The sequence below is a fragment of the Erpetoichthys calabaricus genome, chromosome 4 (genome assembly GCF_900747795.2).
Source record: "Erpetoichthys calabaricus chromosome 4, fErpCal1.3, whole genome shotgun sequence".
In the NCBI taxonomy this organism is placed as follows: domain Eukaryota; kingdom Metazoa; phylum Chordata; class Cladistia; order Polypteriformes; family Polypteridae; genus Erpetoichthys; species Erpetoichthys calabaricus.
Window position 1 is genome coordinate 43,871,958 of NC_041397.2, and position 17,335 is coordinate 43,889,292.

Sequence of the window (17,335 nt, forward strand, 5' to 3'; positions counted from 1 at the left end):
CGCAGGGAGGACTCGGGAAGCTAACCCGGGTCTCCTAACTGCGAGGCAGCAGCGCTACTACTGCGCCATCGTGCCGCCCTTTTCATATATCCATCTTCTATAATCCTTATGTTAAAAATAAATGGTATTATACTTATTTCAACAAGTGTGACTTGGTTATTTTTGTGAAAGTAAGACCTTGACCATGTTTCGAATCACAAAAGAGAAAATGAAAGTGTTAATATACACTTTTGCTGATTTATGAAACTTGTTTATAAATTGTACAGATCTTTTCATAATTGTGACATTCTAGCTGGAAAGTGAAACAAAGATCCTACATCCCATTACTTGCATTAATTTGCCCAGGGGTGAACATGTTAAAATTCATTTTCACCTTTCCCACATTAATTTGGCACCCCTGGGTGGGTGTCTTATTGATTATTAATCATCAAAATCCTACACCAAACATCGGCATATCTCAGCGTAGTAATAATTCTCCTGTCCAACAAGTCAAGAGTCCTGCTGTCACTTAATTGGGGCATCCTGAAAATATTTTATTTCTTAGTAACATACCCTATTTAATTTCCAGTTGATTCAATACAATAATCATTTCAGATATACAGGTACTCTACATCTGAATCATACAATCAAGCACCAGTTTAAAAAATATATGAGACTTTCCCTCCCACACTGGAAGACTGTCAATCAGCGGGTACATTTTGAAAACAGTCAAACCATTGATTTAAGAAAGGGAAGTATTTGAGACTTGTTTCTGTTTCAGAGAAAACCACCTGTAAACAACATTACTGGCAGAAATGTGTGGAAGTAACAAGGTCTCACCTTTTTAATTCAATTCTTTAGCCACTGTAGAAGAATGTTGTGGTTAATGGTATAATCTAAATTACATTGGAATGAATGCAAATATTTATGCATCTATCTATTTTTTGAACTTTCTTATTCAGTTCAGGGTTACAATCAACAAATGTAGCCATCTTAATATCTATTACATCTTAATAGGCAGATCAGAACAGTTCACAGCTGATTGGATTACTTTTAGTTTTGGCACACATGATCCTTCATACAATAGTACAATCTCCAAGGAATGCTTTGTACTGTATATTCATAAGAGAGCATTAAAAATCTCCTGACAGTACTAATGCTAATAAATAACACTGATTTTACAGGGTAGATGTTACAGCTTAGCTGTTGCACAACTCACTTTATGCTGGTAAGGCAAGAATACAGTATAGAATAACCATCAGTTTTTAAACAGAGTAGTGTAGCTTTATTGCAATAAAATTAATGTACAAATGTATTAGTTGATAATGAATAATGAAAGAGAGGTAAGTGTTCATATGCTGCAATTAAGAATTTAGAGTATTTTGTATCACACTGTAAATGTAAAATTCTTATTGGTACTATGAAAAAAGATGTTTGTGCTTTTTATTCTCTTGCATTGCTGTGTTCACCATTAATCTATACTTATTATTCTTATTTAAGAATAAAAACAACCAGGATGTCTGCTGTCAACACAACAAAAGAATTTATTCTGACTGGATTATCAGGAATTGAGAGCTACCAGGCATGGATTTCTATTCCATTTTGTGCCATGTATGTTTTAGCTGTTGTAGGTAATGTCCTGATCATCTATATTGTGAAGGTTAATCACAGTCTGCATAATCCTATGTATGTTTTACTTGCAGCTCTGTCACTTGTGGATCTTGCTATGAGCAGCTTAACCATACAAATTTTAAAGATATTTTGGTTTAATCAGAGAGCTATTGCTTTTGAAGCCTGCTTGTTTCAGATGTTCTGTGTTCACTTTTTATCATCACTAGAATCTTCAATACTTGCTATTATGGCTTATGACAGATATGTTGCTATTTACAATCCATTACGATATTTGTCAATACTATCATACAGATTGTTAGCTCAAGTGTTTATATCTCTTTTTCTGAGAGATCTTATCTTAATAGGTTTGCTGCCAATCTTAGCCTCCAGATTGCCTTTCTGTTCATCTAATATCATACCACATTGTTATTGTGATCATATTGGTGTTGTAAAATTAGCATGTACTGATATATCTATCAATAATTCTTTAGGCCTTTTAGCTATGGCCTGTATATGTGGATTGGATGTTACATTCATTATATTTAGTTATATATTGATTCTGATATCTGTCCTAAAGGTTGGCTCAAGGGAGGCATTTCTCAAAGCAATAAACACATGTAGTGCTCATTTGTTTGTAATTTTGTACTTTTATACCACGTACCTATTTAGTGTTTTAGTTTATCGAACAGGCCAGAAAGTTCTCCCTGAAATTCATATTATATTTGCTGTTTTATATCTTCTTGTGCCACCAGTCTTGAATCCTCTTGTTTATGCCATAAGAACCAAGGAAATCCGTCGTGCATTTTTAAAAATGGTTTTAACTAGAAACAATAACACCAACATAAAGTCAGCAAGGTGTTAAAATATTTATTTGCTAAATACTCCTAAGTTTCGAATCTCTCTTGCCCTGCACCTATTTCATATTGGTTAGTTACAGTTTACTTGGACCCTGTAGTAGAAAAAGGCAATTCAAAATAGTAATGAATGAATCAACTTTTAAATTTAAGTTCACTTCATCTTTTACTATTTATTTATATTGTTTTTCTCTTTCTGGATTATCCTTTCTAATGATGTTAAGAGTTTATCTGACAGTAATTATGGTGGGCTCTAAGCAGGAAATGGCTGAAAGGTCAGCACAAATCCAGAGTTATATTTTATATTATTGAAGTGTGTTTACTATTAGGGGCAGTGAATGTCATTCTGCCAATCTTTTCACAGTCACATTTCTTTCACTATCTTCAAATTAGAAACTTTGTTAAACAGAAACTGCCTGATTTTCCTCATCTCCCACCTTCTTCTATGCCGGAAAAAATATTGCACAGTTTCAAGGACTCAGACAGCATTTCTGAAATATGTAAAATTATTTTACTGTCCCTCCCTTTCAAAGATCCAAGAGGACAATGGGAAAAGGATCTCTCACTCAACATATCAGAAAAGGAGTGGAAGGTAGCAATGCAGAGAATTCACTCGAGCTCCATATGCACAAAGCATTCAATTATTCAACTCAAAATTATATATCAAGCACATCTGTCTTACTTAAAACTGTCCAAAATGTTTCCAGGGCAAGATCCAACCTACGAACACTGCAATCAAGTTCCAGCATCAACGGGTCACATGTTTTGGGCCTGCACCAAATTAACATCATTCTGGACAAAAATGTTTAAGTGTCTTTCAGGCAGTCTTGGTGTCCCAATCCCTCCTAACTCATTAACAGCTTTGTTTGGTGTTCTTCCAGATGGGCTTAAAGTGGAGAAGGACAAACAAACTGTGATTGCCTTTACTACACTATTGGTGACTTATTTTGCTAAACTGGAAGAATCCTAACTCTCCTCTTTTAAGTCAGTGGTTAACTGATGTTTTATATTATTTGAAATTGCAAAAAATCAAATTCTCACTTAGAGGATCTGTGCAGAACCTTTTCAAAACCTGGCAGGATCTAATTAATAATATTTTAGAATAAGCTCTTAAAGCACTGAGGAAGCAGATTCTCTTCCTATTTCTTTTTCTTCTCTGTTTATCTTTATCCACCTATTAAACTCATCAATTTATTTATTTTTGCTAGCTTTAAGTTTTACTCCATTGGCCAGGCTCTCTTTCCCAGGGGTGGGGGTTGATTTGTTTTCAATCCTGTTTTTTGTAAAAATTGATCTATTTGTATGGAATGATTACAATAAAATCAATAAAATTAAAAAATAAAATAAAATTATAATATCATGTTGTTCATTTAATAAACAATTGTCCTAAACAGTACATACATAAGATTAGCATAAAATTTTAGAGCAATGTTAGACAGACTGGCATTATCTGTTTTGCCAGGCTGGAAACCAAATCCTAGCTTAGTGCGCTGTGGCCATATAATCATCGCCAGCTAAAAGTCTCAGTTCGCTTGAATGGCTATCCCTTTAGAATGCAGCATGTGCAACATTATCTAATAAAATGATTGATGCCAGACCATGTAGCAAGCAGGGATATCTTCCACTAAAGCACAAAATGGACACAATATCTGAATAAAGCATCATACATCCAGGATGACTAACATTTTAATAATAATAATAATTCATTACATTTATATAGATAGATAGATAGATAGATAGATAGATAGATAGATAGATAGAGCGCTTTTCTCAGTACTCAAAGCGCTATCCACACAGGGAGGAACCGGGAAGCGAACCCACAATCTTCCACAGTCTCCTTACTGCAAAGCAGCAGCACTACCACTGCGCCACCTGTGAGGATGGACAGAAGTTTGCACCAGTGGTCAACCAAGAGGATGGGCTTATGTGCACCCAAGAAGCTAATGACACAACCTCTGTTCCTCACTATAAATACCCTTCTAACACCCTAACTAACTGTTCTCCTCTCACTACGCTACAGCTTGACCTGGCCATAATTTGACTGTCCATAGCCACAACCCATAGCTGATAGGGTGTGGTCACAACAGGGGTGGAAGCAGTCCTTTAACTCCAAGGGCAACTGTGCTGGACTGAAAGGGTGAAATACTCATCTGTGTTGGAGTTTGGACAAGGTTGCCATTAGTCCAATATTGCTGAGGGACAGCAAGGACAGGAGGAAGAGGGAGAGTGTTTGCCTAGCTAACCACAGTCACTGACTGATCACCAGTTGACTTACCCAGATGTAACTTTAATCGCATCTGAGGACACTTTGTGTAAAATCTTTGAAGAGACAACTGCAGTATCAACCGCAAGCAGAAGTTGTGACCAAAGGTGAAAGGTGAAGAAGGAGGTCTCCTGAACAAAAAAAAGAAAGCGTGCTGAGAAATCCTTCTACATATTTGGAGAAAGCTGTCCAATAAAGGAACCAAGTATTATTCAACTCAGACCATCATTATACTTTAATTACAAGAACTATTAACTTTGTTTTAAAAGACATGACAAAGCTTGCTAATGTACTATGGCATTGGTGCTAACTGTAACTAAAGATAATAACCTTGTAAAGGATATGTTCTCTGCTATTGTATGTTTCTCGACCTAAATACAATAAGAAAGGGCAGATCAGCACCTCACACATACACACACCCACTGACACACATACACAAACTGAGATAAACTCAGTGTGTTGGGGTTTGGTCCTAAGTCGAAGCAAAGGCTAGCTACTATCAGCAAATGACTTGCCGACAATAGAAACTTCATAAACAGCCACAAAACGTATGCATCGTAAACTCATGGGTTGAAACATTCATAAGTTTTGTACCTTTTCCTATAAAAGAGAAAAAGTTAAACTAAACTTTTATAATTTTATGTGTTGTGTTGTTTATGTCTCTTGTCTATATGCATATATATATATATATATATATGTATATATATATATATATATATATATATATATATATATATATATATATATATATATACACAAATCTATATGTATATTTTCACATATCCATCTTCTGTAATCCTTATGTTAAAAATAAATGGTATTATTATACTTATTTCAACAAGTGTGACTTGGTTATTTTTGAAAGTAAGAACTTGACCATGTTTCGAATCACAACAGAGAAAATGAAAGTGTTAATATACACTTTTGCTGATTTATGAAACTTGTTTATAAATTGTACAGATCTCTTCATAATTGTGACATTCTAGCTGGAAAGTGAAACAGAGATCCTATATCCCATTACTTTCATTACTTTGCCCAGGGGTGAACATGTTAAAATTCATTTTCACCTTTCCCACATTAATTTGGCACCCCTGGGTGGGTTTCTTATTGATTATTAATCATCAAAATCCTACACCAAACATCGGCATATCTCAGTTTAGTAATAATTCTCCTGTCCAACAAGTCAAGAATCGTGCTGTCACTTAATTGGGGCATCCTGAAAATATTTTATTTCTTAGTAACATCCATCCATCCATTTTCCAACCCGCTGAATCCGAACACAGGGTCACGGGGGTCTGCTGGAGCCAATCCCAGCCAACACAGGGCACAAGGCAGGAACCAATCCCAGGCAGGGTGCCAACCCACCGCAGTCTTAGTAACATACTCTATTTAATTTCCAGATGATTCAATACAACAACCATTTCTTATCTACAAGTACTCTACATCTGAATCAAACAACCAAGCACCAGTTTAAAAAATATATGAGACTTTGCTCCCACATTGGAAGACTGTCAATCAGCGGGTACATTTTGAAAACAATCAAACCATTGATTTAAGGAGGGGAAGTATTTGAGACTTGTTTCTATTTCAGAGAAAACCACCTGTAAACAACATTACTGGCAGAAATGTGTGGAAGTAACAAGGTCTCACCTTTTTAATTAAATTCTTTAGACACAGTAGAAGAATGTTGTGGTTAATGGTATAATCTAAATTTCATTGGAATGAATGCAAATATTTATGCATCTATCTATTTTTTGAACGTTCTTATTCAGTTCAGGGTTACAATCAACAAATGTAGCCATCTCAATATCTTTTACATCTTAATAGGCAGATCAGAACAGTTCACAGCTGATTGGATTACTTTTAGTTTTGGCACACATGATCCTTCATACAATAGTACAATGTCCAAGGAATGCTTTGTACTGTATATTCATAAGAGAGCATTAAAAATCCCCTGTCAGTACTAATGCTAATAAATAACACTGATTTTACAGGGTAGATGTTACAGCTTAGCTGTTGCACAACTTGCTTTATGCTGGTAAGGCAAGAATACAGTATAGAATAACCATCAGTTTTTAAACAGAGTAGTGTAGCTTTATTGCAGTAAAATTAATGTACAAATCTATTAGTTGATAATGAATAATGAAAGAGTGGTAAATGTTCATATGCTGCAATTAAGAATTTAGAGTATTTTGTATCACACTGTAAATGTAAAATTCTTATTGGTACTATGAAAAAAGATGTTTGTGCTTTTTATTCTCTTGCATTGCTGTGTTCACCATTAATCTATACCTATTATTCTTATTTAAGAATAAAAACAACCAGGATGTCTGCTGTCAACACAACAAAAGAATTTATTCTGACTGGATTATCAGGAATTGAGAGCTACCAGGCATGGATTTCTATTCCATTTTGTGCCATGTATGTTTTAGCTGTTTTAGGTAATGTCCTGATCATCTATATTGTGAAGGTTAATCACAGTCTGCATAATCCTATGTATGTTTTACTTGCAGCTCTGTCACTTGTGGATCTTGCTATGAGCAGTTTAACCATACAAATTTTAAAGATATTTTGGTTTAATCAGAGAGCTATTGCTTTTGAAGCCTGCTTGTTTCAGATGTTCTGTGTTCACTTTTTATCATCACTAGAATCTTCAATACTTTCTATTATGGCTTATGTCAGATATGTTGCTATTTACAATCCCTTGCGATATATGTCAATTTTATCATACAGATTTTTAGCTAAACTAATTATATCTCATTTTCTAAAAGATCTTATCTTAATAGGCTTATCTTCTTGTGCCACCAGTCTTGAATCCTCTTGTTTATGCCATAAGAACCAAGGAAATCCGTCGTGCATTTTTAAAAACAGTTTTAAGTAGAAAAATAACACCAACATAAAGTCAGCAATGTGTTAAAATATTTATTTGCTAAATAATCCTAAATTTCGAATCTTTCTTGCCCTGCACCTATTTCATATTGGTTAGTTACAGTTTACTTGTACCCTGTAGTAGAAAAAGGCAATTCAACATAGTAATGAATGAATCAACTTTTAAATTTAAGTTCACTTTATCTTTTACTGTTCATTTATATTGTTTTTTAATTTCTTGCTTATCCTTTCTAATGATGTTAAGAGTTTATCTGACAGTAATTATGGTGGGCTCCAAGCAGGAAATGTCTGAAAGGTCAGCACAAATCCAGAGTTATACTGTATTTTATGTTATTGAAGTGTGCTTACTATTAGGGGCAGTGAATGACATTCTGCCAATCTAGGCAAAACCTAATTGTGCCATTCTCTTTAAATTACCCACTTCAGAACCAATAATCAAAAGCACATAAAGAGTAAATACGACTTGAAATATTAGTTTATGTGTGATGTAAGACAGCTTGAGACAGACAACGTTTCTGCAGCTTTACGAGCAGTTTGATGCACAAATCCTGCACTGACCGATGTAAATCTCTCTGTAATGTATGGTACCTCTTTAAATCAACTGGCACAGTCTCTATGGGGAAAACTTAATAGTTAAACCAATAAAAGAAAAATTCAACTAAAATAATTATTTTTTTACATTAATTAACCTTTACTTTCAGAATTGAGTGTACTGTACTTTCAGGGCTGCAAAGATTTTACTTGCATCTTATGGGCAGCCTGAGCTAGGACTGGCACATGTCTTAGCCAAGGTAGGATAACTATCGTTGTTATGCAATTTCTAATAGGTCACATAGTACTAAAAGTGATACATTTGACCTTCACCACCATTACTCAAGCATCTAGTTCACCTTTCTGGATGGGCCAGTCCTGTATTTTATGAAAAAATGGTATTACAATTGATAACAAAGAAAATGTTGTCATATTTGGTGTAACAACAATTCATGGAAAGTTATGTATTGATTTTTTTTCAATGGCTATATGCTTTCTGTTATAATGTAAAACAATACTGTTGCCAGTGTGTTACAGTGAAATACAAGAATTTATGCAATTATGAATTTCGGGAATGCCACTAAATTTCAAAATGTTTTTAATATATATTTCAAAAAAAAGTAAATTAATCTTACACTGAAAACACTTTGCATAAATTGTTTGGTTTTATTTTTCGTCTTCACATTATTACTGTACGACATTGTCTAGACCCATGAGGGTTGCATGGACCCTTATACAGGAGACAATTTGGAAACAGCTAATCTGTACGTCTTTGGCTGTATGGGAGGAAGAGAGTAGTATGTGGAGGACAGCCACTGCCGACATGTGGAGAACATGTATATGCCACATGGGAAAAATCAAACACAGAATTAAACTGAGGCCAGTGTGTTTTCATGGCAGAGTCACTACCCTGGTACCTTGCCACATATTATTAGCATTATTGTTTTTTTCAAATTTGGCTAGAGTCTATAAACAGCTTAAAGATCTTTCCATAAATCCATCCATCCATCCATCCATCCAGTTGTATTCATTATATACTAATAAAATTCTGGTGAAATTAAACCTTCTTTATTTGTATCTTTTTCTGTCTATATCAATATAAATTGTATTTTTATAAATAATGTTATTGATCATAACAAATTGGTTGTATTGTTTTTGCTGGAGTCTTGTCCAGTGTTGGGTGTTCACTTGTGCTTAACGCTGTAGGATTATCTTCACTTCTCCATATTGTATTGAAAAGCAAAAACTGTAGGTAATGAAGGGATGGACGGAAAAACCTTCCCATATGCTTAATCACATCTACATTTTGTGTTTTTAATAGAAAACTGTTGAAAAGCAAATGGTAGGAGACTTGCTTGTAAAAATATTAAAAATTCTAAAAAAGGGCAGGCATCATACACTTTGCTAAATCAAGAATAAACCTCTCATAAATTAAAAACACAATAAAAGCCTGGATATGTGTAACTGTGCTGCAGGCTTATATGTAAGAGATATATTTCCATATGTGCTGTTAAAAATAATGTTTTACAAAGGGATAACAAAAACATTTTATTTCATCAAACTCTTTGGCTGTATAAGTTTATTTGCTATTTGAATTTTTCAAATAAAATGGAATAATTGCATGCATTTTGCATTGTAAAATTAATTTGGGAAAACAATTTCATCAGCTATTAACTTAAAAAAACACTATGAAGAATTTGGATTACTGGTAATAAGTGTTTTGTAATCAGTTTGAGTGCATTCAAAACATTTTAATATAAAATTATGGGATATGTACAAAACACGTTTTATCTGTTTGTGTCATATGAGTAATAATCAAGAAAGAAAAAATGTACATTATATGCTAAATATATTTCAAAAAAGTAAATCCTGTGGCAGTGTAACGTGATTCAAAAACTGCATTGAAGTAGGCTACTTCAGAGAGTGCAAAGAAGTGCAGATCACAATAATCTAATAGTCTACCTAGTCCATCATATTGTGAATGTCCTTTGTAAAACAGATACATTTTTGAGAATATATGCACTAATATAACAGATGAAGCAATGCTTGAAAATAGAACATTTCATAAAGATCAGCGGATAAAGGTAGGTAGCTTTCTGTTTTGCCACAAAAGCTCGGCATTTAAATGTGCTGCCTTTAACATGCCTAAAACTAAAAATGGATTGGGGTTAGTTAATTAGGTAATAATCATTACTTACATGGCACATTGTAAATGGTTTAATGTTAGAAGAGTAAAATAAAATTGGTCAATTCCCTAAAGCTCTGCCTGTGATTGCAATGCTGATATTGTATTATGTTACTGATCTGTAAAATTCACTGATTTGCCAGAATGAAATTGCTGGTATGTGGTTTCAGTGTGTACTTTTCAAACATAATGTCATCAACCAGAGTATTAAAATAAAGTTTAATTTGCTTGTACACATTAAATATGAAAACCAAACACTATTTGAACACCACTGACAAAAGAGGAATATGAGATATATGGACAGGTTCAAAATGTCAGGGATAAGGTAAAGAAGAAATAACTGTTTTGTCATTTTTTAAATTGCAACCAGAAGGTATGAATCACCAAGCTAACTTTAACTTGTCAGGTGAAAGTAGCTTTATTGTCTGGTTTAATGAGAGAATATATTACCCACAGCCTAAATGGCATGCAAGTAAATGCAATAGTGAGCTTAAAGAAAAGAATAACTAAGATTAAATTAAAGCACAAATGTATTTAAAATGTGGCTAGTATTTGGGGAATCTCTATCTTCTTTCAAAGATTTTTTGTCTCTGATTCTCTATGGTCACCTATTATTGCTCCTATTGACTCTCTTTAACCAGCAGAAAACTCCATTCTTGAACTCCTTCATTATACTGTGGCCATTTAAGACTTTTGTTTGACTGCTTGCATGGGAACATTATAGTAAACTACTTCATATTATTTTAAATTTACATTAAAAACTGCATATCTTGGATGATTGTTTGTCAGTTTAACTTGGTAAATTTTGTTGTGTAAACAAACAGTTGATCCCCTTGAGCACACTTTAACTTACTTATCTGGCTGCCACCTTTATCCAAGGCAACTCACAACATTTATGATAAAATTAGTTACATTTCTTTTGGTTTTCCAATTGGAACACAGGCATGTCAAGTGACTTACTCAAAGTCACACAGTGTCAGTAGCGGGATTGAAGCCACAAACTGTGGGTTTCAAGTCCAAAGCCTTAACCTCTGCACTCCACTGCTCACTACTTAAAAAGCATGCAGGGAGGATGTGGGATTCGATAATTAGGTCTATGTTAGACCTCTTTTTACATTCCAAGATGCTGAGAAACTAGTTCATGCTTTTGTTTTCAGTCGGCTAGATTACTGTAATGCACTCCTCTCAGGACCACCCAAAAAAGACATCAATCGATTGCAACTAGTGCAGAATGCAGCTGCTAGAATCTTAACTCGGAAACGAAAATCCGAGCACATCTCTCCAGTTTTGATGCCACTACACTGATTACCTCTGTCACTTAGAATTGACTTTATAATACTGCTTATGGTTTACAAAGCCTTATATAATATCACTCCATCTTATATTTCGGAATGTATTTCACCTTACACTCCAAATCGTAATCTTAGATCTTCAAATGAGATTCCAAGAGCTAAACTTAAAAGAAGTGGTGAGGCGGCCTTCTGCTGTTATGCACCTAAAATCTGGAATTCACCAGGCTAATACAGTGGAGCATTTTAAAACTGTTAAAAACACATTACTTTAACATGGCTTTCTCATAGCTTCATCTTAGTTAAATCCCGATGCTCTGTATATTCAATTACGGTAATCATCATTATATTCATGGTGGCTCCAAAATCCGTACTAACCCCTAATTTCTCTTCTTTTTCCGGTTTTCTGTGGTGGCGATCTGTGCCACCACCACCTAATCAAAGCACCATGATGTCCCTACATTGATGGATTAAAGGCCAGAAGTACACATGATCATCATCATCAAATTCTTCCATGAGAACCCTGAATACAATGAGGACTGATTGAGGTCATTTATGTTAGGTAGAATGCCCAGAGGGGGCTGGGTGGTCTCATGGTCTGGAACCCCTGCAGATTTTATTTTTTTCTCCAGCCGTCTGGAGTTTTTTTGTTTTTTTTGTTTTTTTTGTTTTTTCTGTCCTCCCTGGCCATCGGACCTTACTTTTATGTTAGTGTTCCCTAATTATAATTATTTATTTTGTCTTTTTTCTCTTTCTTCGTTATGTAAAACACTTTGATCAACATTGTTTGTATGAAAATGTGCTACAGAAATAAATGTTGTTGTTGTTGTTATGTTATGCTTGCATGCAATTAGGCATTTCATTTAAGAAATTTAGTTTTATTTTGTTTTGTAAGGTCTTCAAATTTTTCTGAAAATGTACAGGAAGGGATTATACAGCCCCATACTGTATATATCAGATGTTTGACAGAATTATTTGAGCCATATATAATAATATAATGAAAGATCAAGATTAGTATTCTCTACACATGACACCAATGGCCTCATAAACTTATAAATGTCAGCATTGTCCTCAAATGGTTCTATGCAGAATGAATTGTTTTTTTGTTTCTTTTTTCCTTGAACAATATACTTCTTTAAAAGGAATAAGAAACTTTCAGAATTTAACACGGTAATTTGCAAGATGTCACCTCCATTTGCTGACAACATGTGCTTGAATTTAAATAATGTGAAATCATATGAAACTAATTAAATGTGACTCAGTCAAACTACTGTTTTATAAAGATTAACTGTTCCAGTTTTGTCAAACACCATTATGCACTTTTCTGTTTTGCTGCAAGAAATTAGTACTTCACCAAGGTTTAATTTCTGCTTAGCACTCATCACATTTGGGATATAGCCTGTCTCCCTGATATTTATGTCATGGTGATCAAATCCAAGATGTGTGCTTTTAGAAAAAGTGACCTGCCTCCACTCCACATCACACTGGCTCCTCTCTGATACTCCCTTCTACTTTCACCATGCTTTAATCTCCAATCTCTCCTCTCATGTTTTTTTCTGTCCTTCTTTACCTCACTCACACCCAGGGTGTCCTTTATACTGCTAAGGATGCAGGCGTGCTGGTGGCAATTGCAGACCTTGAAGCACTAATGAGGCAGTTGACCGATCCACATACATTTGAATGTGAATGCATGATCTGCCAATCACCCTATCAACCTCCAGAAGCACTCCACCATGCCTTACTCCCCTTCCATCTGGGCTCTTGCACGCACAATATATCAACCTTCCTTCTCTCAATTATATCAGCTAACTCTCTCCCCTTACCAGTCATACTGCCAGCATTCAAAGTTCTTACCCTCACTTCCACTCTCTTTACCTTCCTCTTCTCCCTCTGCCTCCAGACATGCCTTCCCCCTCTTCTTCTCCTTCTTCAGCTAACAGTAAACCCATTTTCCACCAGTCCCCTGCAGGCTAATCCATCCAGTATGGAAATTTGTATGTTGTCCACATATTGATCTGGTAACATTTATACCAGATTCCCTTCTTGACATAACCCTCCCCATTTATCTGGGCTTGGGATTGATACTGGTTTGTGCATCCCCTGTGGCTGGGTTGTTTATGTTTCTATTCATTCTTTGAAATTTCTTATTCAATTCACAGTTACTATCAATAAATTAAGCTGTTTGAATATCTATTACATCTCAATAGAAACACCTGCACAACTGTCAAATGTTTACCAGAGTGCATATGAAGATAAAAATGAGATAATGATATATCTGGTTATCAGAATGGGTGATTAACAAAAAAAAAATGATATGAAGAACCTATGATCGATCATCTTGGTGACAAATATTTGTAAATATTTGGTATTTATAAAGTAGAAGCAGAACTTTAGTCACACCTTGAAAATTAACCACATTGATATTTAGAAATAAACAACATTAGACTACTAAATTGACAAGTAAACATTTTTAATAAGATTTGAAATATACACCATTTACTGTTTCAGTAAGTCACTCCTTATGTTGAAGAGATAGCCTTGAATGTGCAAGAGCATAGTTGGAAGTTGAATGCCTATAATGTTCACTGTATTGCTTGATACTGATTGGTAATTTGATTTAATTTACTTTTGGCATGATTAATGTGTGCTAGTGGAAAAAAAAATGTACACCAATCAAAATGGAAATGAAATGTAATGAGTTTGCTTTGCTTTTAGTTAAGGTATATTCAGTGCACAATCTCAAGACCATGAGCTGAAATACAATACATCTTTGCATTGATTTTCAAATTTCCTTGGATATTTTCTGATATTCGAAAAAGTAATGAATCATTTGAAAAATAATTCATGCCAAAATGAAATGCTAATACGGATTGTGTTTGTACATGTAATTTACACCTTGGATTACCTTTAATTTTGGCACTGATAATCCTCTGTAAAAAGTGCAATCTCCAAGGTTTACTTTGTATATTCATAAGAGAGAATACAAAATCCTCTGACAATACCAGCTCTAATAAATAACACTGATTTAAAAATAAATGTCATAACTTAGCGATTGCACATCACACTTTATACTGTTAAGACATATACAGTTTGGTAAATAAGAACAGCCTTCATTTTAAAATGGAGTCACCTAACTTTATTACAGCTGAAACCAATCTACAAATTTGTTAACTGATAGCAAATAATAAAAGTGAGGTAAATTTTCACAAGCTGCAATTAAGAATTTATGTTTAATAGAAAATTGAGTATTTTGTATTACAATGTAAATGTGAAATTTTGGTAATATGAAACCAAGATGTTCATGCTTTTTCTTTCTGTTTTTTCTTTGCATTGCTGTGTGCACCATTAATTTGTAAGTATTACTCTTATTTAAAATATAAAACAAACAGCATGTCTGCTGTCAACACCTCTTATTTACACCCTAAACAATTTATTCTGACTGGATTATCAGGAATTGAGAGCTACCAGACTTGGATCTCTATTCCATTTTGTGCCATGTATGTTTTAGCTCTTGTAGCTAATGTCTTGATCATCTATATCGTAAATATTAATCATACTCTGCATAATCCTATGTATGTTTTACTTGCATCCCTATCATTTGTGGATCTTGCTATGAGCAGTTTAACCACACAGATTTTAAAGATATTTTGGCTCAATGACAGAGCTATTGCTTTTGAAGCCTGTTTGTTTCAGATGTTCTGTGTTCACTTTTTTTCATCATTAGAATCTTCAATACTTGCCATTATGGCTTATGACAGATATGTTGCTATATACAATCCATTACGTTATATGTCAATATTATCATACAGATTTTTAGCTAAACTGATTCTATCTCTTTTTCTAAGAAATCTTATCTTAACAGGCTTGTTTCCAGTCTTAGCCTTCAGATTGCCTTTCTGTTCTAATGTCATACCACATTGTTACTGTGATCATATGGGAATTTTAAAATTAGCATGTACTGATATATCTGTCAATAATTATTTTGGCCTTTTTGCAATATCTTTTATATCTGGATTGGATGTTATATTCATTATATTTAGCTATTTATTGATTCTGAGATCTGTTCTGAAGGTTGGCTCAAAGGAGGCATTTCTTAAAGCAGTAAACACTTGTGGTTCTCATTTATTTGTAATTTTGTATTTTTATACAACCTTCCTATTTAGTGTTTTAGTTTATCGGACTGGCATGAAGGTTCTCCCTGAAATTCATATTGTGTTTGCTGTTTTATATCTTCTTGTGCCACCAGTCTTGAATCCTGTTGTTTATGCCGTCAGAACCAAGGAAATCCGTAATGCATTTTTAAAAATTGTTTTGAGTAAAAAAAATAACTCCATCAAACAGTCAGCACGGTGTTAAAGTATTTATTTGCTTAATAATGCTACATTTTTAATCCCTATCACCCAGCAACTATTACAACTATTACCTGGAACAGTGGAAAAGACAATTCAGCAAATTAATTAATGGATGAACTTTTAAATTTAAGTTAGCTGCTTCTTTTTCCATTTATTTATATTATTTTATCTTGCTTGCCTATTCTACTTAAGGATGTTGAGCGAGTGTGGTCACTAGTAAGGGCAGTGCATAACATTCTGCCATTTCAGAACCAAAAGATAAAGACACATACAGAGTAAATATTGTGGCATCATGGGACTTCCACTTGAATGAAATATGTGATTTACAGCAGATTAAGGCAGACAAGATTTCTGCAGGTTTAATAACAGTTCGATACACACACCTTCACTAACTGGTGCAAATCCTTCTCTCTCTTACATCAACAGGCAAGCAGGCTTGTCTATTGGGAAAATTGTTAAACAAATAAAAAATTACCAAATTAATGATAATATTACAATATTTAACCTTTCATTTCAGAAGTGCATGCCCTGGGTTTTCATGACTGCAATGAAATTAACTACATCTTCTATGTGAATTTTCTGCTGCATCTCACAAACTATGGAAATTACAGTTAGTCCATGAATACGGTCTGGTGTCACTGTACTGCATAAGTTTTGTTAGTTTGTTTGGTTGGATTTTAATCTGTTTTAGTTTTGAGAAGTTGCCTTTTCCCAAAGTGTTTGAGATGATAAGGGTAAGAGACACTCTTAAAGCTGCTGTCTGAGAAAATTTGCTTGAACAACGAGCCTTGTTGTTTTTGTAGTGGCTGCTCCTTTAAATTTTACTTCTTTTTTCAAGTGGTAACCAGTTTTTTATTTAATATATACTGGGAAAAGGTTGTTAAGGATAGAGCTGCTAGGCAAGAGAAAAAGAGGAAGGATTAAGAGACAGGACGATATAGAAGAAAATGATCTGCTGTGGAAACCCCTAACAGGAGCAGCCGAAAGAAGAAAATACTGTACTTCATTGTTGATTGGCAATCTCTCACCCCACTTCTCAGAAATTGCTCCAGTGCCTTTAAAGTCTAAGCTGAACAGCCCAAGATGGAATTGACACAGGTCTTAGCCTTGTGACATGATAGGAGAAAACTTGGTCAGTTACTGAGCTTTGCTCTCAAGTTTCTAATAGGTCATATAATAGTTCACCAAAATAGATGGGTCAGCCCTGGTTATTATGAAAAATCTATTATTATCCTTGATAATAAAAAAAAATCTTTTCATATTTGGTGTAGCAACAATTCATGGATAAGTATGTGTGTAACTTGTGTGTTACAGTAAGGATTTTGCAATTATGAAAGACTCTGTAATTTGGGAAATGCTTTAAATTTCAAAATGTTTTCTTA

General features: G+C 34.2%; 2 protein-coding genes across 2 annotated transcripts; both read left to right on the forward strand.

Annotated features, from left to right (window-relative positions):
- The first annotated feature begins 1,448 nt into the window (after positions 1–1,448).
- On the forward strand, positions 1,449–2,529 carry LOC114651056 (olfactory receptor 52E4-like). The gene has a single exon (XM_028801012.2). It carries the CDS (start codon positions 1,496–1,498, stop codon positions 2,450–2,452), a length of 957 nt encoding a protein of 318 aa, XP_028656845.1. The 5' UTR covers positions 1,449–1,495; the 3' UTR covers positions 2,453–2,529.
- Positions 2,530–7,033: 4,504 nt separating this feature from the next.
- LOC114651057 (olfactory receptor 52E4-like) lies at positions 7,034–16,082 on the forward strand. The gene is made up of 3 exons (XM_051926577.1): positions 7,034–7,560; positions 10,127–10,211; positions 14,959–16,082. The coding sequence occupies exons 1-3, from the start codon at positions 7,034–7,036 to the stop codon at positions 15,955–15,957; spliced, it is 1,611 nt and encodes a 536-aa protein (XP_051782537.1). The 3' UTR covers positions 15,958–16,082.
- Positions 16,083–17,335: the final 1,253 nt, after the last annotated feature.